Here is a 21,697-nt window from a genome sequence, read left to right on the forward strand (position 1 = left end):
CTGTGACAGTGGAGAACCCAGTGGAAAGACTGAAATCACTCCACTCAGGTGCCAGCAAAGCAGAGGACTGCAGAAGGAAAGAAAACACACACGCGCACGCACACACACACACACACACACGCACACGTGCACGCACGCACGCACACGCACGCACACGCACGCACACACAGGCTGCATGGTCTCTGCAGGACTGACACCATTTTAGAAACATCTATAAATATCCTGTCAAGAGCTTTTTCATATTCATTCTATGTGTTTGTAATGCAGATTAGTGTAACTCCTGTGCAGCTGCACAAATAGGAAAACAGCCCATAAACATACAGTAAAATCGCATGTGTGTGACACTAGGGTTCGTACTTGGCTTGGCGTTGATGACCACCTTCTCCCCAGAATGAGGTGCTGGGTAGCGGCTGTGGTCAGACATGTCCTCACTGGATCCAAACTCCAGCACCTCCACAAAGCTCAGAGGCACGCTCCACTTTAGGAGGAAGCGCTGGTCGACTGGGGCATTGCCGCTGCCGCTCCCGCTGCCATCCTGACACCTGGACGGAGCAGATGGGCAAAGCAAATGGAGAGATTTAAATGTAGTATATAGAGTTAAAGGCATGGAACAAAACGATAAAGAATCCATCCTTCTGTACAAGTCAGTGCACAATGACTGAATATCCTAGACGCAGTGACCTTTATAAACATCAGCAGAGAAATGTGCACAAATCTGTAATCTTGTGAAATGGCAAAGTAATTACTAGATATAACACCCAAGGACTGGGCAAGGTGCACATTAAAGGACGGATTAAGAACCGGCGTGGTTTGTGGTCACTCTTACCGGACATTGGGCGTGGCGCACATGAGTACATCATTGAGCAGGAAGAGGCGCCGCTCCTTGGTTTTGATTATTTCACCACGCTCATTGTAGACGGTCTCCACCATGTCGTCTGAGCGGATCAGGTAACGGCTGCCATTGCTCAGAAGCTAAAAGAACGACAGCCCAACACAACCGTTTAGAAGCTTTAGAACCTCTCCCGTGTTTCTTGTCACTCTGTGTTTTGGAACCACCCCCTCTGGATAATAGCATGGAGAACATCGTTATCATCAGTGACTCTGAACAATTAAAGGCTCTGAGGACTCCTCTGCCATGTGGGGCATCCTGTAAACATACGTTTCTGCACAGATGTTAGAGTGGGTGGCAGCAGAGACACAAATAATTATACCTCAGGGAAAGCTGGTGTAATGTGCACATGTTGCACTAAGCCATGCATTAAAAATGTGGTATTCAGTCAGGAGAATACTTCATAGTAAATGGGAAGCTCATGCGCCTACTGGCCGCCCACAGTGGAACAGAGAGAAATATCAAGCAGTAAGCTACAAGAATAATACACCAACTACTGTTTGCACATATAGGTGCTCAGTATTATTTGATATTACAGACACGTGTGTCCAATGGGCAGACCTTGTTGAGGTAGCGCTCATTCATGGCCTTTGCGATGTGGCGGATCTCGCAGCGCTGGTCGGCCTCCTTCTTCTTTTCGTTGAGCTTCTCTGCCAGCGTCTCCAGTTCGGTGAGGGCCATCTGTAGGGGCAGACGGTCCGCATGACCCACCGGGGTGTTCTTCAGCATGTCCTGATGAGGATGAGGAAGAGAGGTCCCAGGATTAGTCACTTGTTCCCACAGACTAAAGTTTGATTAATGGAAAAAAGCCCCTGTACATATACAACACCCCTACATTTGTCCAGTTTTCCACATAACTACTGTAGCATACAGTACATGAAGGAGGAGGATTCATTAGCAGAATTAATGCATACTGCTATTCCTGATATTGTTATGAATACTCAAGCTGGTTTAACTGTATTTGTATTCATCCCCACATTTTGTCACAGGCAACAGCAAATACTTCCCCTCAGCCTTTTTCCACCTTCCTTGAGTTGAGGCTTTGATAAACAAGAAGCCTTGTCTTATGTGGATCTGACTCCCTCTGCTGGACAAACCACATACTATACAGCTAAGTGGTGCAGTGATCAGCTTACAGCAAGAACATACAAACGTGTCAGCTGGGTAGAGTTTGTACCCAATGCCTGTCTGACTTTTTATCTGCAGTTTATTTTTTTGCGATTTTAAGCATAAACAGTTGTCTTTACATTATGTGTGTGTATCTGTCGAGTGACCTATCCAGGGTAAATCCCTTAAAGCTAAAGAACAGAGCCAAAAATAAATTATACCTGAAGTAGAAGGATGAACTGTGGAAATCTCTGAATAGGTTTCATCATCAGGCCATACAAAGTCATTCTGTCACTGCTGGTCTCTTGACGATGCTGCAGAGGAGAGTAACGGTTACATAGCAGTTAGGAGACAGCGTAAAGATTACAAACAAAAGCTATAACCTGTTTAGTACTTTTGAGATTTTCATTTTCATCAATAGCTAAAACTAGTAACTATGCATGTAAGTCATACTGTTACAGTATGCCATCAGTGGAGCGGAAGGTATAAATACGTCTACACCCTTTGACCTGAAAATCCCTGTAGCCCCCTTTAAATGAAGAATGACTCATTATCCATTCTTCTGTCCTCATTTTCCCATAGAAAAAAAAACACACTTCTGCAGAACACTGTTTCAAGCAGCACATTTTTGTGTTTCTCAAACCTTGAGGAATTCCAGGAAGCCAGGTTTTGCGGCACACGTCTTCCTCACCACTCCCATTGCAGTACTGAAGTTGTTCACGTACTCACTGTAGGCATCCAGCACCATGGACTTTGAGAACTGTTGGAACACAGGTGTTTAATCACGTTATTAAAAAAAAATCATGGCTTCACATTTCAAAATAAAACTCCCCAGCTTACTGATGCGACAAAGACGTCTCCAATCATCTCCAGGATGTCCCACTCGGCGACACGACTTGCCAGGGCAATGTGGAACAGGAAGTGGCACTGCAGGATCTCACGCACACGATAAAAGGTCATCTTCAGTTTCCGGTCACTGAGCAGCCTCGGTTCAATCTGGGACAGGGGCTTCTCGTATTGCTGATCAAACAGGAAATGTGAGTGGTCAAGCACTGCTAAGCCAGCATAGCAGTGACTGTAGTTTTAACTGTCATACCTCTAATATTCTCTTTAGTGAATCGAGATAGTTCTTCTCACTCTCTAGTATGGATCCCAATATGCACCGTCTCACCAGCTGTTGGAAAAAAAAAAAAAAACTGCTGCCAGTGAAGTCACAAAGTAAAAGCTAGAAACATCTGGATAAAATGTTGCTAACCTGCTGCTGTGACAGTCCATCTGGTGCTGGACACAGCACTGGCTCAACATTAAAACAGTCCACTTCAATGAAGAGTTCAGATTCCTCATCCTCAAAACAGAGAGACTTCCTCTCTGAAACAATAATAATTTTAATAGTGAAGGAAAAGGTGACTGGCCAACTGACACTACTGTATCTTTAGTATGATTTTAGGACTACAAACCATGGCAAAATGACTTGGTTTTGATGAAAGAACGTCCCTTCTTCACTGCAGCTTTCGTTTTCTCAAGCCCGTCTTTGGTCCCTTCTTTAGCTGCCTTGACTAGTTTTTGCATCTTGCATAAGATAAAACAGATGATTACCTATACTGAAAAAGTAACAAAAAGCAATTCATCCGATTCAAGTTCGGGTTATGTTTATTCTAATTGTTTGCCCAAAACGTTACTGAGCACAGCGAAGCGGGACAAAAGCAGTGTTAGAGTATGAAGATGAATGGTAGAACATGTAATACACAACAAAAGGAAAGCGGAGCTGACCAAAGAATGACAGTAACTGGGACATCAGCTAAAAGTAACAGTGCTTCTACAGTATGCAGTTCTGTACAGTGTATAATACTTTGCTAATACTAGCAATGGTGGTTGTAAATAAATATTCTAAATACGATAATATTTTCTGTGATTAAAGCATTTAAAAAATAATCACAGGAAGACTTGATGCTGATGCCTAGTTTACTGTCAAACTATTACTCAAGAAAACATCCTAAGCTGTACAGCCTCCAATACACCAACACATGACAAGACAAGGAGAGACAAGGAGCCAACTGAACTGAATGCAAACCCATCACCAGATCCATCACCACAAGTCATTCACATTAGAGCAGGTTGAAGTTACCAGGTCAAAGACAGATGCCCTGGATGGTTAGCTAGACTGAGCGTAAAAGGTCGGGACTACTGGTCTAGCAGAGGCGGACGAGGTGAGCCTCACACGGTTTACCTTCTGCTCGTGTTTCTGTTTAAGCTGATGCAGCTCTACCGTTCCCACTGTATTTGCCATTAGATCTTTCATCTTTTTCTCATAGTGTTCTTTCAAGCGAGTGAGATCTTGAGAGAGCTAAACAGAAGCAAAGCAAGCGTTACAGGTCATGGCTATCGAATGAGATCGTAACTTGGGGCCACCAGAACTGAACTTTTCAGACAATACTGTTTGTGTTGTATGTTTTTGAATAGCTGATAGATTGTGACTCCTCGTGTCATCATTCTCTTTGCTCTTCCTTTTGCATTTAATATTTATATTACGGTTCAAAACCTTTACAGTGAATAAGCTTTTTATAAGCTAACGTCTAATAGCACTTTTACTCTCAAAATCATCTACTTTGGGCGCTACAGTATATTTTTATGGCAAATTTGTTTGAAGCAAGTTTCACTTTTGGTTTACTGGAAAGTCATTACAACATTACAGTGTAGAAAGCTGACTAGAATATCACTATACACTATGCTTCTCCAGAGTAAACCAAAAGATCACTAATAAAATGTCCTTAATAGAAAAATGTGAACTTGGACCTCATAAATACACATACAACCTCTGGGGCTGCGGTATATATTCACTTGTGTATGCGAGAAAATGCAATTTCAATAAACAAAACATGCATCTCTGAGTCATGCACTGCAGCTGCTCCAACCAACACGCGCTCATCACACTGACAGTGGAGTTGGTTGTTGGCCCTTATGCTAACGAATGGAAGGAAGGGTAATTGTTGTACACACATGGGTTTTCCTCTGCGGCAGCTTTCCTCTCATGAAGGCGTGGGGAAGGCCGTTCTCAGGGTGACCTTCCCCGTCGCTCAGCTCGTCGTAGCTTTCAAACTCGCTGGAGCTCCAGCCGTTGTCGAGGGAGCTGCTGCACCCACCCTCCTCACCAAACTCCACGTCATCATAGATCATCTCATCTGGATCTGGATGAAAACGAAAAACTCTTATAACACAAACACAATAACAACATGCAGAATATCCTGGATACTGTTACTGTTTGCAAAGCTTATATTGCTCAATTTAGGCTTAGAGCTGAAATGTGCTGAGACTACACACTTCTTTTTCTCACAGGGTCTTCCTGTTAGTTAGCACCCTCAGCAAAAAACATGTTACACATATTACCTACTTAATTCACAAACTTTACAAAAAGGTCATGTTGCTTTTCAGCAACACAGTTGGAATCTAAACTGAAACACTCAGCATCAGCGAATTAAATAGGACAATATTGACATTTTTTTATTCTTAGACTAAATGAAGAATTGAGGTACTCCACTTTGAAAAAACACAAAGGAAAATCAGAAATGAAAGTGAGCAGCACTAAGAGGAACTAACAAAAGTGAATTCATCAAATCACAGAATGAATAAGAATCTTCACTAACCTGTGTTGGAGTCTGAGTTTTCTCTGGGCACATCATCGTAAATCACCTCATCTGGATCTGAACCACAGAACAGACAGGCACAACAGCTGAAGCATAATTTGCTTTATGAGGCCAGCTAAGCCACACAACAAACAGGATGCAGTGTTAGAGGGATCTAAAAGAAAGGCATACACAAAGCTCTGCTTCCTCAAAAGAACAGGGAAGGAAGTGTCTGGGAAGTCACTTGTGTCAAAAGAAAAAGAAGAGATAATAGGCCCCTGAAAGCCTCCGCCGTGTGAAGAGGCAAGTACAAAGACTTCAAACAACTCCAGGATTCACTCATTGGGAATTAAAAGCATCACTGATACATTACTGACGGACAGTGTGTTGTAGATATTATTCCTTACTTTCCATCCACGCAGTGTTGGCAGGATCTGATGCCCATTTGGCCAAAACATCCTCTTCTCTGATTGGTGGATGCTCCTCACTGAAAACACTTGAAGAACATGAAGGTAATACAGTATGTAACAGAATGCACTGAAGATCCTTAATGTCAAATCCTGTCATATTGATACTATAAAAGATCATCTATGTCAGAATAACAAGAATAAAACAGATATTTTCAAGATAATATAAGAGCGGAGGCTGCACCCCACACGCCCCTGTAGTGATTCACTGGTGACGTCTGAGCTTTAGAATTGATACAGGAGCGTTTAGAGCTTCTTCAAAACATTGTTAATATTTGAGTATAATGAAAGAATAGTGCAGAATTGCTCCAGCTGTCACGCACCTGTCAGCAGAGGTGTTTCCAGTCCCGACCACAGTGACTGAAAAAAGCAGTAAAAGAACATAAAAAACACACGTCATAAAGAAATCATTATTACATAGTTTTCCTGTTTCATATAAAGAATGGTCTGTTTTCATATTCATCCACCAGATGTCACTGATGATTCAATTTTGCCTTAACTGCCTCTAATTTAGTCATGATTTTGAAACTGCAACAAATACGCTTACACAATTTAGAATTCTATGATAAGATAAAGCCTTTTCTAGAGAATTGCCATGGTAACAGATTATCATAAAAATACCTTTCCTAAGCACATCACCACTAACATGACATACCAATCACAAAACACCACAACTTTCATTTTAACATCTGAGCAGCTCAATCTGCTGTAGCCTCTGTAAGATAATTACAGAGTAATCAGATTCCTCAGTGTGCCAAGCCACAGGCCTGGACACAGCTACTACAGGATTTTAGAGAAACCGGAAAATCCTCACAGCTAGCACAGATCTTTGGGGAGTGCTAAATATAGGTCCCACTTCCTTGTGGCACAGCTTTAGGAAAAACAAAAGAAAGATGAATCGAGACGCAGCAGATGGAGCTGAGACAGCATTTACATTTCATAGCTTTGAATCGTTAGGCTTGTGTGTGGTGAAAAAGGAGAAATAGAGCCTTTAAAGTATTTTTAGAGCTTTTATGTACTACATGGATGGATGCAGGAAGAAGAGGAGATGGAAAATGAGGAAACGAGGGAAGAGCAAGAATGGGAATGTCAGCGATAAAAGTCTTCACTGGAGTCAAATGGTTTATTTTTGAAGTAGGTTCAACATATCTTCTAAATTCTATGGTGGTTAAAAACCAGTTCATGTAAATGTTAACTAACTAAAATAAGTACAGGATTTCTCCCGGCTGCTGGCTCTACTTTACCGTCTTCATCCACAGAGAGGTGGCGAATGATGATGGGTGTGGTGTAAGCTGGGGTGATGAGCGGGACACCAGAGGGGGTTGCATAGCCACAAGGCACTGGGACAGAGTATCCTGAAGAGTTGCCAACAGAGGCAGCGTGCACATCCAAGGCTTCTTGTTCATTGTGCTCCACGGAAGAGGAAGAGGAAAGGGAGGGCCCATGCTGCTGCTGTCCAAGCTGCTGCACATGCAACGGGCTGATGTCAATCACAGAATAGGGGTTGACTCTTCCCTGGGAGGAGGTCCTCGGGACGGCCTGTGGAAAGTGAGGGGCATCGATAGACGAGTCCTGGCCTGAAAACCCTGGGGACAGAATTAGATACAGTTAGTTTATACTGTAGATTTACACACATACTCGGTTGATGAAGACAGAAAAGATGCATCACAACAACGTAAAAGGTTATTGTAAGTTAATCCAGAAGGTGGTGTTCACTGACAACAGGACTTCCTTGGGCTTTATCTCCACCTTTTGGGAAAGAGTATAAAAGAACCTTGCAAGAGTATAAAAGAACGGAGCACTTTATTTTGGAAAGTCATGCTTCAACATATTATGTACGCGTAGAGACAAGGACACTGTCACTTGTCAAACCCAGGATTATTAAATCATGTTTTTTAACATCAGAAGAAATTATGAACATGAGAGGTTTTACTTTTTCAACCAGACATCAAATGAGTAAATGAAATGAGATAAATGCCCTCTAACAGACATGAGCAAATTGTTATCCATCATATGCTTAAGCATAATGTGTCAAATAAGCAGCAGGATGCTATCTTCCCATCATTACAGCTTCTTGCATGCTTCATCCTCTCCTGATCTCCTGATTACTTGAATCCCTTCTTTTTCTATAGCAGTTGTTTTGTATCATATTTTGAGTGCTTCTGTCTTTTAAAATGTAAAATGTGAAACTTGTTGAAACATTTATGATTGTTGTTATACTTAAAACTATTGATAAGACTTAATGTTGTTGTCTAGTTCCTTATAAGAGAAATACAACGCTGCTGGGTGTTTGACTAGAGCACTGGTAAAAGAGTGAAGGCGTGTGAGTAAACCGAGTACAGCCCTGCCTGCTGCTGTCACACCTCTAAGTGATAAAAGCCAGACAACCTCCAGCAGCAGGCAGATACATACAAGATGTCAAGAGGGAGACACACTGCTCCACTTTAAGGCCTTGCTTCAGTATAAGGCGAGTGGGTTGGATTGGAGCCAGATATTGAGACACAAGAATTCCTACCACCGCCATAAAACATATTCAAGAAGTTACTTTCCATTAACTAGTTTCCTTTTAGTTCCTTTTCCTCTGACAATGTGTAAAACTTCAACATTTGGGCTACAAACCTGCTCTTTCTGGATTTGCCTCTGTATTGTCATTTAGTGTTGGGGGTGGAGATGGAGGCGGTGGTGGTGGTAAATCTGTGTCATCAGTCCCCTCTCCCTCTGCTGTTGCTCCACCTGCTGTGGAGGATCCGCGTGTCGGGTCTGTTTGGTTTGCTGATGGAGGAGCTGTGTCGGTCGTGATGAAAGGCGCTGGGGGGTCGAGGCAGGACATCGATCCGGGTTGACTGGCCACCTTGTCGCCCTGGCTCTGGTCCTTGCTGCCGGGGGGTAGAGGAGGTGGAGCTGCAGGGGGCAGGCGGTTGGCCTCAGGGACGTCATCGCAGCTGTCATCAAAGTCGAAGGCTTCCCCCTCGTCCTCATCAAGACTATCCACCAGCACTAGTAAAAATAGAAACTGTCATGCTGAGGGCAAAATGAATGCTCGTGTAAACTGATCTGAGCCAAAACAACCCGTCTGCCGCTCAGAGCAGGGCAGAGCTGCTCGTGAGCAGAGCATCATAAAACTCACTGCAGCAGACAGGAAGGGAACAACAAATGTCTTTCCAGTTTCCACAGTGCAATTAGGCCAGCAGGAATGAGCGCTGTTACTCCCTCCAGTGAGAGGGGCTTGTGCATTCCTTCTGATGAATACAGTGAAGGCCTGAGTCACTGAAACTCAATAAAGAGTAAAAGGATCAGGAATGTACAGTAGGGTCTCACCTGCTGGTTCTACATTTAGGCTGAATGTACAATGATTGAAGATTTTAAAGTAATTTAGGTTTTATTAAAATAAAGGAATATATAGGAGTATAAAGAGAATAAAGTAGTATATATTTAAAATTCCAACCTGAGCTCAGAGGAACTGAAGGAACGTCTACTCTATTTAGGCCTCTTCCAGTGTGATTTTGTGAAGCCATCACTTAACTTCCGGAAGTGATATTCTACCACTGTCACTGCTTTCCTCACAAGCATACCACAGATTCTTTGGGAGCACGTTCATCAGTAGTTACAGCTTGACTGTATCGTCTTTTAGCCTCATATCCTGACTGCTTCCAAAGAAAACACAGGCATTTTACGTTGATTGAGTCCATTCACAATCTGATAAGAAAGGACAAGGAAAGTGATGGAACTGCCGAAACAGCTCAGTTAAGAGAGAGTCGGTTTAAAGGTTCCTGGTTTTGTGACCTTACACTTTGACCAGTTGTGTCCTACTGGCAGATTATTTCCATACTATCCCATAAGATCTAGCCTACTTTTAATACTTTAGCATGTGTTACAGTACATTTGTTTTCTAATATACTTAATCCTAACTTCCTCACCTCAGACATTTTAAGGTCATTAAACATTCACCTGATAAGGTTTTCCTTTATAATCAATACATGTAAAGGGAACTTGCCCACTGTTGTAACATGCTGTGTAACGCCTCTAGGCCTCAGAAGTCCTCTGACAGCAACCAAGTAGACCTTAACTCAAAGAAACACCCTGCAGCAAAACTTTGAAGTCGTTCGGAACAAAGTACACGGCTCTAAATCACCAGTACCGTTCCCTTTGGCTGTCACAGGTAGTTGTTCCACTCTAAAGTCAAGCGTGTGAGGAAACGGTCTGTGACTAATGTCAACGCTGTGACCCGGCATCCATCTGCACCCAAGACTAAATGTGCAAGAGAAGAGGTGCAAACCTGAAAACACAGATGCTATCTGCCTTTTTCCATCTGTGCGGTAATGAATGGTGTCAGACGCAGCGATAAGGCACTGCTGGCTGGTTAATAGTCTGTGGAACCCGTAGAGCTAACAGGACTTCCTTCCTGTGTGTTGTCACCTGGATTTAGGTATTAGAAAGTCAGTATAAGAAGCAGCTGAAACTTCAATGAAAACAATAGACAGAAATAACAGGGCAGCGGTTGACACCGTCATGACTCAAATGTCAGCATAAACAGAAAACAGATCTGAAGACCAATGGGAGAGAATTCCAGCGCTCAGGAGGCACAAGTTTAAAAGCACAGTCTTAGCTTTTACTCTGGTTTAAGGAGCTGTTCAGAGGTCCTCAGAGACCCGCTGATGACACAGGGTTGTAGAAGAGAAAATGTACACACGTGCTTAACCAGCTGGAGCTCGCAAAACCACTGAAGGTATTTTGAAATGAATGATATGGTCCTTGAAGAGCACATCTGTAGGGCCGTTGATAGTTGGCTGCGTGCGTCTGCAGCCTAATTACAGAGGCTGTGCAGGGTCTGCCACTATGCAAGCACACATGCACAACTTTATCTGTAAGAATGACACGTAAACCTTAGCTTTTACTGTACAAAGCTTATGCACCACGATAATCATGAGGAAGCATACACACTGACACACAAACCAAGGCCGACAGTAGATGTCGTGCCCACAGTCAATTCAGAATCACAATATGGATTCTGTTCTTCACTCTGCTACTCAAACGAGACAGTGGGTTAGGATCTGGTCAGACATTGCCCTGGCAACAAAGCAAGAGACTCGCCAGCTGGAGACGGAGTATTTCACTGGCCTGTGACTATCCCCGGAGGCAGTGTAGTGTGTGTGTGTGTGTGTGTGTGTGTGTGTGTGTGTGTGTGTACTGCTAGAGAAGTATTCAGACCAATACTGAGGCACATTGTCTGGTATTCACACCACTGCACTGCATTCTAGCCTCCCTCCTCCCACACACCCCTGCCTACTCTCCACAGCATCAGGGCCGAGGAATCTGTGTTGTTTAGTTGTTAGTTATCTTACTGTACCATGACTCATGGAAGTGAACAGGTGATGGTTCGACACATTCATAGGGGCTCACACCCGCAACCTTGGCGTTATTAGTACAGTACCACACAATCTAAAGAACTAAAGCGGCCAGCACGGCACCCATACAGTAGTTCTCATGTTGCTCCATGACAAGCGGTCAAGTTGTATCTCATGCGTGACAAAACACGTTGTTGACTTTACTTTCAGGAGGAGGGGGAGGAAAGTCTTCCAAGTCCATGCTCGCTGCGCTTTTCCTGTACAAACTCTTCAGTCAGCAACATCCAGGAGACCCACTACGCTGACACACATTCCTAAAGGACAAAGACAAACATAAAACACAGAGCATTAGGTGAGATCACATATGCATGGAGTGTACACAGTACCTTAAGAGTGACAAATATGTCCATACAGAAGTCAGACATTTGTATTCAAACCACTCTGAAAGGCTGACCACGCTTCTTTTGTTTTCCATTTAAATCAATCACAGCAGCACTTTGTCAACAGAGAATCATGGCTATGTTGTGGTCACAGTCTGGTACCTTTTGTGTCAACATCAGAATCCGAAGCAAAGCTAATTCAGACAAATGAATGAGTGAATGGAAACAATGGAAGCTCTCATGGGGCTCGTGGGCTCTGCGGACACAAACACATGTTGAAGTGTACACAGCATTCTCATATGCTAATTGTGGCTATAAATCATGTCGTCTGTACAAATGGGATGGGCCTCCGTTATAATGGATACAGCAGGTCACTCCCTGTGGAGTGACCATTACAAGAAATAATTATGCTGCGGAGATTCTGTTATAAAAATGTATTAAAAACAGTTTGATTTTAGGCTTTAACTTATTGATATTGTGAATGTCAACAGTAAAGATGCAACAATTTGTTTACCCATCTGAGGTCTTAAGTTGAATACTTTTAGTAGATGTCATTCATTGAAATTGTTTCCCCTGAATACTTTTATTCTAGAGCTGCAGCCAAAAACAGATTTAAAACAGGAAAAGAAAATAAAGAAATATTCTATATTAACAAGAGAAACTAAGACCTTCTGTAACAGACTTGACATAAATCCATCAACCAAGCATGGGCATGAGCATGGGAGGAGAGGTCAGTGTGTATGGCAACCACATATTTTGGCTTTTGGAGATGTAATTAGCATGCCGAGGCAGGAGAGACCTTTAGACCTGCATGGGCATGAGATACGTAGCCTTCCTTAGCAGTAGCGGCTAGTTTATAGCAGCGTCTATCCAAAAAAAACTAGCGCTATTCTCAGACATCTGCCAGCTAATATCCACAAAAACAGATGACAGAGACATGACATCATGCGCCAGCATAAAGCAGCCATTGTTGTGGTATGTGTGCCCAATATTCTACCCATGAAAATACTATGGCTCCATACAAGCCACAGATCACAACAGTCCACTTCTGACTGCTACAAATGTGTCACAGTACTGCAGGAACCGAGATCCGAAGGATAAACCGCTCCGAGTCTCAAAGCCTGTTCTGTCCACAAATAATGTCCAATCCCCTGCTTCTCTGTTCTCCACCTTAATAACGGGGCACAAGGCCAGAACAGTGAACGTGAACACACAGGGCCAGTGTCTCCTGAATACAGCGCAGCGGACAGATAACACTAGCCTGAGGGGAAAACGCCTGCACAGACAGGAGACAGGAGAGCAGCTAGAGCAGTGTTACACAGCATGACTGACATGGTCGTCATTAGACTGTACGGAGGTATTCGACAAACAAGTCACACTTATAGACTCGCCCTGATAGGAGGCTGGTTAGAAAAGTGACTCATCTCTCCCTTTAAATGCATTGTTCAAGGTCTAGGACAGCAGGAAAGGGAAGGGAGGGGAGGGAAAGAAGGCAAATACCCAGGTGTGCTCCTCTTGAGGCAGAATGGGAGAGAAAACACATTTCTGGTGAAAGTAGTTTGTTTTAATGCAAATCTCTGATTACTATGTCAAATAACAAAAAAAAAGCAAAGCAAAGCGAGCCCTTCTCACTTCTGATCTTAAATCATGTCTATCTCAGCAGCAGAGTCCCAATAAGCAGTGACATATCAACACAATGCAACAGTCGCGAGTGGGCGACCGTGCACGGTTTATACAGCACAGTAGCCAGGAAACATTCCTCATGATTCATCTGGAATCACTCAGTGTTATTATCGGGCGTCATATTACAGTCTAATCTATGCGCAATGATCTAGAGCAGGGTGGAAGACACCACACAGGACAACAACAGCCACACGCTGGATGACAGACTCTGCTGAGCGTGTCATTACACGCTGGGGAGGCTGAAGTGAGCTTTGCACACAGGAAAACACTTATCTGCTGCAGCATGCTGGTGTAAGGCACACAATTTGTTCACCTGTGTATTCCTAATGCCATTGTCTGCTAAGGAGATGTAACTTATACCATACGCGTAGGGCAGAATAAAATGCCTCACGTGCTTCTTCATCACTTAGAAGACTGCAGACTACATACTGAATCCTTCTAAAAAGGGGCATTATACCAACGTTAATTACCTTATACAATTCTTTTGAAATTTTAAATTCATACTGCAACAGAGGTAAACCCATAACTTGGCCTATTTATTAAGCTATCACAGACACCCCTCTGGTTGGGGGGTTACTTTCTTGTGGAGATGTTTCCAAAGAACACCTAATGACAAGTGGCATTCCACACAGGCTGCAAGTCGTAAGCCTGGAGGAGAGAGTGGTGCCTGTGAGACAGACAGAGATAAAGAGTAACGTGAGTGAGTGTCTTTGTTTGGCTGTGGCTTTTTTATCCAGCAGTGTGTGCCGCTCTGCTGCTTCTGCCAAAGTCACAGAGAGAACACACTGACAGGAGACAGAAAAACAGTCCTCCAATAAACTCAACAATGCACTGTGGTAGGTTTGTTCAGGTTCACAGGGAGGGAAAACACCTAATTCTAGTCTCCTCAATATTATCAGTAGAGCTGAAAGGTAAAACTGCAAGAATCAGCAAGTATTGATATTAATCAAATATTAATCAAATAATCGGGTTCTTATTAGCATTTCTACAGCTTGTAAAGTGTTCACATAGGGTAGATATTGTGGATTGGTTTTATACTGTACCAGATGAGATCTCAGTTCAGGTTCCAACATACAACCTTCAAAATATCACACTATTTGAGCCAAACAACCTTCACAGCTTACCACATCTAAACACCCACCGTGACCTTGAAAGGGGTGGAGGAGCTTACAAGCCTGTTTAGATCTCCTGACAAGTTTAAACGGCTGATCACATCAGCAAAAGACAAACTACTGTACAAAGACATTCAAACAATATCAGCTAAGGGAGCAGCTGAGGAAGCTCCTCTTCTAATCCCTGCAAAAAGCAGAAATCTTCATCTCTTCCCCGAACAATGAACACAACCGCAACACGAAGGTTTGGTATTTCTTCATTATCTGCCAGTTTGAATTACAGGCTTAATGTGTGTGAACTGTGTGGAGCACACTTTCATAATAAGCCTGTGGGGCTATTTTTTTGTTTTTAAATGTCAGAGGTGTGGTCTATTGATTATGTGAAGGATGCTAAACCTTGTTTCTGAAAGGAATGTGGTCAATAGTAAACTACTGTAAAACAGCTGTTCATTGCTGCATGGTGTCATCAACAACAATATGCAGTACTTTCACACAACTAATTTAACAGCAAAGATTTTTATTTTTACATTATGCATTTATTTTTTGTATTGCTGTTGGAGGCAAGTTTAGTTCTCAGCAGGGAGGAAAAATGAAGACGAAGCTACGCTGGTTTGGGAACCAGGGGACAAAATGAGAGACTAGAGCTGCACAATGCTTCAAACGTGGTGTCCATTTGAAAAGTTAGGCAGCCGCAGCCTTGGCTGTCATTTCTAACCGGTCTCCACCCACCCAGTGAGCCACACCAAAGCTCTGAGAGCCCAAGATGTCAGCAGAAGAACACTAGAGAACGTGGTGATCAGAGGGAAGTGTCCGCTGGTTACAACTCAAGAAGCTTAATATGAACGAAGGAACTCAGATAATAAAAAAGACCAACCAACGCTTGATTGTCTGTTCCAGATATTGTTTAAAGCCAACATTGCCAATAACCTGACCTAACATCAGCCTTATTTTGTTAAGAATGTACTCACCTACACCTCAGTTCACAAAGCATAGAAGTAATCTACATCAACCAGACACAGAACCACGGTCTCAGTACTGATACAAACAGAGTAATAATGAAGTCATTTCACGCATCCACCTGCAGAACAACACTGGCCTTTATTCCTTAGCTTTTGCTGAACTGTGCTGCTGTGATGCAGGGTGGGCTGTGAGCCCACACCGGCCTTTCTAAAAATGAATGGCATGCTCCTGAGGTCAGGCATTATAAACTCTGGCTCTCCACATCTAGTGATTTCACACAGAACCATGTATTTCCATGAGCTTGCAGTGTTACCGCCGCAGCTGTGAGCTGTGCTGCATTCAGAGAAAAGGGTTCACGCTATGTTAAAATACTCTTTCCCATAACAGCTAGATAACAGACATGATGAATGGCACTGATTGGCAACAACGCATTCCTCCAACACCAGCCTTTCCCAGAGCTCTCTGGAAGCAGCCGTGGTTGAAGGACGGAAACACTGTCATGCATAAAAAACCCGGTGTCTACTCACGTGAGTGCTAACATTGGGAGAATTTATTTAAGTTTATTATTTATTATCTTATTATTATTATATCTAGTGATTACATACTATCTTATTATCTTTATTATTTTTATCTTCACGTAGGTGCCATTGCACCAGTGGAAACTTCCAGGCACCTGTGTTGTCGGCCACCCGGGGTATTTGCTAAACAAATGAGCAGTGGAGGTTTTTGTGTACATGCAAGTGTCTGTGACCCCTAAATAAACACACACTTGCCAAGTGAAGTAGACAAACGTGACATTAGATCAAAACCTCATTTTTCCACTTAAACATTTTACACTAAACTAAACCTAACAAGTTTTTTTTAAGTATTAAGTGAAAGGAATATTAGAATTACAGCTTCACTGGCTTTTTAGAGGATCTTCCAGCTGACTGAAGCGGTGGAGCCTTTTCATTGAGGAATGCTATGCATGACTACTTGGATTTGTTGGGACGAGGGCTGCAGCTCAGGAAAACCTCCTCACTGTAAATATTAAAGTACTTGCAAATTGTTTATTTGATACGAGTATGTTCTGAGTAGCTGACAAACCTAACAAGCATTATTATTATTATTATTATTATTATTATTATTATTAAGGATAAGTATTATGCTTGTCATGCACCTGTGATTCCATCCCTGATCACTTACTGTAGGCTAAGACGGTGTCGGCCAGCTAAAGTATCCTGCCTAGCTAGTGTCTAAAACACATGCTAGTTTAAATGAGCCACTGAAGTTATTGTGTTTGTTCATTCTGACGTTAGGACACGTTCATTGTGATGAAAGCGCAGAGAGTTGTTGCAGTGAGTTGGTAAAATGAGTGTTTGCAGCTTAGCGGTGTTCGCCAAGGCGCCACGTTATATCCATCGCCCATTCCTCTGCTTTATGAAGTCAAAAACACCCGTAAGCTGCTGTAAAGCGCAAAAGTACGTTTTGACATCGTTTTGTTCCATAATGTCTCTTATTGTGGTTCTGACCTGCAAAGCTGACACATCTGAAAGGTTAAATTAACGGACGGACTTGTTTCAATACTGTTTGAAAAACTTTAGAAACTACTCAACTTACCATGTTAGAAACTCTTCCCTGAAGGTTTACGTCGCTGCTTCGCTTTAACACCGTGCAAGTGTTAAATGTGAAGCATTTCCAATTATAATTTGACTAAAATAACATCTAAATAAAGTCCAGTTTTCGCCCCAGCGACCTTCTTCTTAGTTCAGTCTCACCGATGCAGGACGACTCATCCATGAAAACGTTTTACCGCTTCTCCGTAGCTGATTGGACGACGGGTCACCCCAAGAACGCTCTGATTGGCTACGGTGGACGTCAATCGGAATCCCTACGTCACCTGCCTAGGGATCGACCTGAGGAGTTCCAAGCTGCCCACGTGACGCGTGAGGCGGCTCCCTTCGGAACAGCTGTCTGCAGATGATGGTGGTTCGAATCAATAAAGTGTCTCGGTAAAAAACAAAGTCATTCCATTAATATATGCGCCGTTTTATATTGCAGGGAATGTCGCATTTACCCTCTAAACAGCTATATTGCCGAGTTTCTTTTAGCCTATTTATCTTTATAGTCACAAATCGTACATGTATTTGGTTCAATATGAACAACATTTAATCTGAAACAGCAGCAATGACGAAAACCTGTAAAAAGACTTGTTTATTTTAGAGGCAATAAAACCTCGGGTGGGCAAACATTCTGACATTCCTGATCATGTGCTGCCCCCTGCAGGCATACGTGCTGCTCTACACTCCCAACAAACTTAAAATGAGACAATCCCTCTATTTACAACTCAAATGATAAATCATTAAAAACAGTGTTTAAGTTCAGAGGAAACGGAACAGTATTTGCTACTAGTAATGTAAATAATCAATTTACTGTAACAAAACAATTTAAACTTGATGTTAAAATAAATCTATAGATTAGTAACATTGCTATAAGCAACGATAGCCATACTGTTAGAGGCAGCACACTGAAAGATTTGCATGGGCAGCACAGCTTCACAAAACGTTATTATGCCAGATACGACAATGGACAAACACAACCAATCCAAGCCAAGATTTCCAGTACAATGATGCCATTGTGTGGCAAAAACAAAAACAGAAAAAAATAATACATGACCCAAACAAAATCACCATGATGTTTTTCGGCACAATACTATTACACACTTTATTTTGTACAAACACTGCTCCTCTATTCCATTTTAAAGAATAAAGACGTTGAGGACTTGCTCTGAGGTTACTGTCCTGTGAAGACAATTTTGTTAGAATACTGATCTTTTCTGACAATGACAAACATTTGTCCTTCTTCTTAAAGAGGATTCACAGGCAAAACGTTGCAATGTGACTAAAATTCACAGAAAATACACTCTCTTCAAATGGAAACACATTTTCTGGCCAATACTGTATTTCTCTTTCAGGCCTGAAAAACTAGGTCTGCTGTAAAAGCAGCAGTAGCGCTGTGTATTATGACAAACGCTGCATTTCTTATACAACTTTACTACTGGGCCATTTGATGAATACTGAGGAGGAAAAGGTATAACAATCCATCTTACTCAAGGAGGTCTGGCAAGGATAAGGGTCTAGTGGTTTCTACATAAATGATTCAAAGCTCTTCATGATGCTGGAACAGGCTACCAAAGCTCACACATGCAGCAGCTTCACTCTGAATATGAGAGACTCCCACCCAAATAGACTCCTCTTTAAACAGCAGCTGTTTGCTAACAAAAACATATAACGACAAATTATCCTTGATGTGAATTTAAAGTACAGATGTGTGTTTCTTCTAAAGTTTTCTGGTGTAGCCAGAATAAATAACAAACATGTCAGTCATCAACAGGAAAGAGATTTATGCTCCTAAAGAAGTAATTTAATCGTTTTGTGCTTTTGACTTGCTCTTGTAGGAAATGAATAACCAATTATACAGCAGTTATAGTGACTATTACACAACAAACTTAATGACTAGGTTTATAAAATAGCAGTCTGACTGTAGCGCAGGAGTTTTACAGCAACATTTTCATGTAAAAAAAAAATCCTAGTAAAAGTATTTTTCAAAAACAAGTTGATATAATCACCCTAAAAAAATAAAACAATAGCATCCTGTGGACGCAAATGACCTTCTCAGTACAGTACCCCTCAGTTGGCATGAGGTTTAACACAAGCGTTAGACCTGCCCTCCGTCGGGCCATTCAACGGCGCCGGCTTCCTCTCAAAGTTCCAGTCCACTGGGTTGAGCAGCTGCATGGTCTTTTTGTGAGTCCAGAGGGGGTTCATGATAAGCGTAAGCAGAGCAAGGCCTACTAGGTAGAGCACGAGGGGCGGAAAGGGCATGTGGGTGCGGATCTCTTCCCACTGGGTCACCGTTATCCACCACATGTAGTAGGTGAGGACCATGCGACAGTGGAACATGTGGATCATCACCCACTGATTGGCTCTCCAGAACAGGGTGGGCGCCCAGCCGGCCTAAAGCAGAATGAAACACATCATCACTGGAGAATCAGACCACAAATACCTTGCTATTTTATCATACCTTAAGATGCAAAATTCCTCATGTCTGCAACTTATTTGCATTTATAAGTCGAACATATGCACTTACAGTAAGAGGATCTGGGAAAGTTCATGGTAATAACACCTTTTTTTTTTTAGAACTTCCTCTTTCTAAGAATGCAAAACATGTGTGCGGCTACAGTCATAAGGTGCACTGCGAGCAGGAACTGAAATGTGCCAAGAGTTCACAGCTCCCTGCAAGTGAGTGATAAACAGCCAGCAGCATTAAACATCTATAGGCCTGAAGCTCGATGAGGGGAAGAAAGACAAAGTAATGTAGTTTCATCAGTTACGAAGCACCATAAGGTCCGTACCTTCAGTAACATCCAGGATATGCAGGTGAACGGGGTGCTCATCTCCAGGAGAAGCGTCACCATCGGCAGGAAGTGGCCCAACGTGTCCCACACCACTGCTGATGCGTATCCGGACAGGGCGAAGAAATGATGCAAAGCCAATGGGAGGTCAAAGGAACAAAACACTACATTGGAGCTGTGAAGTGCCACGTTCTCAAACATGAAGAAACCCGTGGCCGTGAGGACGTTGAACCACGACCAGTCCTCCTGTCCCCTCACCCGGTCTCTGGTTATAGGTGAGTCCTCCGTCAGGGCCCGGAGACCTGCTACGGTGCTCTGGATGCCGAACGCCGCCCTGGTGGCCGCCAGGTTCCAGAAGACCTTCTCCTTCGCCGGCAGGGAGCTGTAGGTGCGGGTCAAAGCCGCCGACAGGAGGTGGGAGAGGAGGAACATGGCCGCATAGAAGCCGAATCCCAGCGCGATGAGCTGGAGGCGATAGTCCGGCGAGAAGTTCTTCGCACTGGGCTGCGGAATGGGGCTGATCCGCGGGTCAGGATCCATTATAGAGGCAGGGCGGTGGAGGTGAAGCCGAGGGAAGGGTCAGCTGCAGGTGGGGCTGCGATGAGTGGAGGACGCGGACATGGTGTGAGGAGAGCCTGCAAAACCGAGGAGAAGCCACTAAACACAACGCAAACCTCTACATTGATATGAGTGGAGGCTACACGTTGAACTCGGTAAATATTCAGGACTCCGTTGCTTACAGTAAATGCACCAAACTATTTCCTGGAGTTTCTTAGTTGACACATCGAGACGTTTTTCAAGTTCAGGTGTTTTCACGATGAGTCACGGTAAAAAGTAAACCGTCATCATGTAATGAAAGAACCAAATGTGGTTTGAAGTGAAGGGCAGCGAATGTTACTCACCGCACTAGCTAGCATCCAGAGGTGCTGTCAGTGAACGCATCGTGGTGACTCCTCATAACAGGAACACACAAGTCATGCGACTTCTATTAGGTCACGTGGCCACCAAACCGGAAGTTACGCCCCTTTGCACGTCCGGTCATCCTATTGGTCAACGGTTGTTACTTTTTATTGTACAATTTGTTCGTTGCATTATAGTTGATAAAGAATACATAGTTTCAAATTTCATGCAATAAACATTTATTTACGTATATTTCCTTCGACCTTTTTTGTTTACTGGAATACTGAGGGGCGGCATGGTGGTGCCATGGGTAGAAAGCACTGTCGCCTCACAGCGAGAAGCTCCTGGGTCCTGGGTGAACTGAACAATGAACAAGCATGACTTGATAAGAATTTAGCATCTGTAGTGCTTCTCTTTCAAATAACGACATTTTTCCTGTTAGTTTTATTTATTTTAGTCAAATTACACCCTTATTTAGTGGGTTTAATGAAGTGGTGCATTCATTCAAACATCTGGAATGTCTCATTTGGTTCCTTCCGACCCCTTAGAATATCTCTGCCCAACATTGGCATGAGAGACTGTTTCAGCATTAAGAAATGTTGATAGTACATGTGTGCAAAATGTTTAAAACTAGTGATCTTGAATGCTGATTGTATTTGTCAATGCATAATATCTGACATGGTATAAACTGTAAAGTAAACACACGGTTTCCTTTAACAGATGACTCAGAGTTTCTTTTTATCTTTTTATCTTTATCTCTTTGCTATTTTGGTTAGTCAGCCACACACAAAATGTAAAAGGCTTGAAATGCCAAGAACAGTTAGATAGATTCACTGATGCT

The 21,697-nt window shown here is 42.9% G+C and overlaps 2 protein-coding genes across 4 annotated transcripts in view; both read right to left on the reverse strand.

The window, feature by feature from the left end:
* Positions 1-17,344, reverse strand: part of arhgef10 (Rho guanine nucleotide exchange factor (GEF) 10) — a 33,228-nt gene extending 15,884 nt beyond the window's left edge. The window contains exons 1-18 of one of the 3 annotated variants that reach the window (XM_029139761.3): positions 17,163-17,344; positions 11,633-11,742; positions 8,703-9,080; positions 7,328-7,669; positions 6,407-6,443; positions 6,024-6,112; positions 5,638-5,694; positions 4,994-5,181; positions 4,224-4,340; positions 3,454-3,565; positions 3,252-3,364; positions 3,093-3,170; positions 2,837-3,016; positions 2,640-2,756; positions 2,218-2,310; positions 1,451-1,621; positions 827-972; positions 358-542 (exon numbers count right to left, since the gene is read on the reverse strand). In XM_029139761.3, coding sequence (XP_028995594.1) covers positions 358-542; positions 827-972; positions 1,451-1,621; positions 2,218-2,310; positions 2,640-2,756; positions 2,837-3,016; positions 3,093-3,170; positions 3,252-3,364; positions 3,454-3,565; positions 4,224-4,340; positions 4,994-5,181; positions 5,638-5,694; positions 6,024-6,112; positions 6,407-6,443; positions 7,328-7,669; positions 8,703-9,080; positions 11,633-11,669 — 2,440 coding nt within the window. In that variant the 5' untranslated portion in view covers positions 11,670-11,742; positions 17,163-17,344. Of the gene's footprint in view, positions 1-357; positions 543-826; positions 973-1,450; positions 1,622-2,217; positions 2,311-2,639; positions 2,757-2,836; positions 3,017-3,092; positions 3,171-3,251; positions 3,365-3,453; positions 3,566-4,223; positions 4,341-4,993; positions 5,182-5,637; positions 5,695-6,023; positions 6,113-6,406; positions 6,444-7,327; positions 7,670-8,702; positions 9,081-9,210; positions 10,500-11,632; positions 11,743-17,162 lie in introns of those variants that run through there. The other 2 variants (XM_029139762.3, XM_029139763.3) reach the window with 2 other exon arrangements.
* Positions 17,345-17,739: 395 nt separating this feature from the next.
* On the reverse strand, positions 17,740-21,525 carry cln8 (CLN8 transmembrane ER and ERGIC protein). Its single transcript, XM_055505918.1, has 3 exons — positions 20,859-21,525; positions 19,957-20,591; positions 17,740-19,558 (listed from the first exon to the last, which is right to left on the reverse strand). Exons 2-3 carry the CDS (start codon positions 20,494-20,496, stop codon positions 19,232-19,234), a joined length of 867 nt encoding a protein of 288 aa, XP_055361893.1. The 5' UTR covers positions 20,497-20,591; positions 20,859-21,525; the 3' UTR covers positions 17,740-19,231.
* Positions 21,526-21,697: the final 172 nt, after the last annotated feature.

Source organism: Betta splendens, chromosome 22, assembly GCF_900634795.4.
Source record: "Betta splendens chromosome 22, fBetSpl5.4, whole genome shotgun sequence".
NCBI classification, from domain to species: Eukaryota; Metazoa; Chordata; class Actinopteri; order Anabantiformes; family Osphronemidae; genus Betta; species Betta splendens.

Bases quoted from the DNA above. Each gene is read 5' to 3' on its own strand.
- cln8 (XM_055505918.1), bottom strand. From the start codon at position 20,496: ATGGATCCTGACCCGCGGATCAGCCCCATTCCGCAGCCCAGTGCGAAG. The intron at 19,559-19,956 runs GTACGGACCTTA...ATTCTGCTTTAG, and splicing joins TATCCTGGATGTTACTGAAG to GCCGGCTGGGCGCCCACCCT.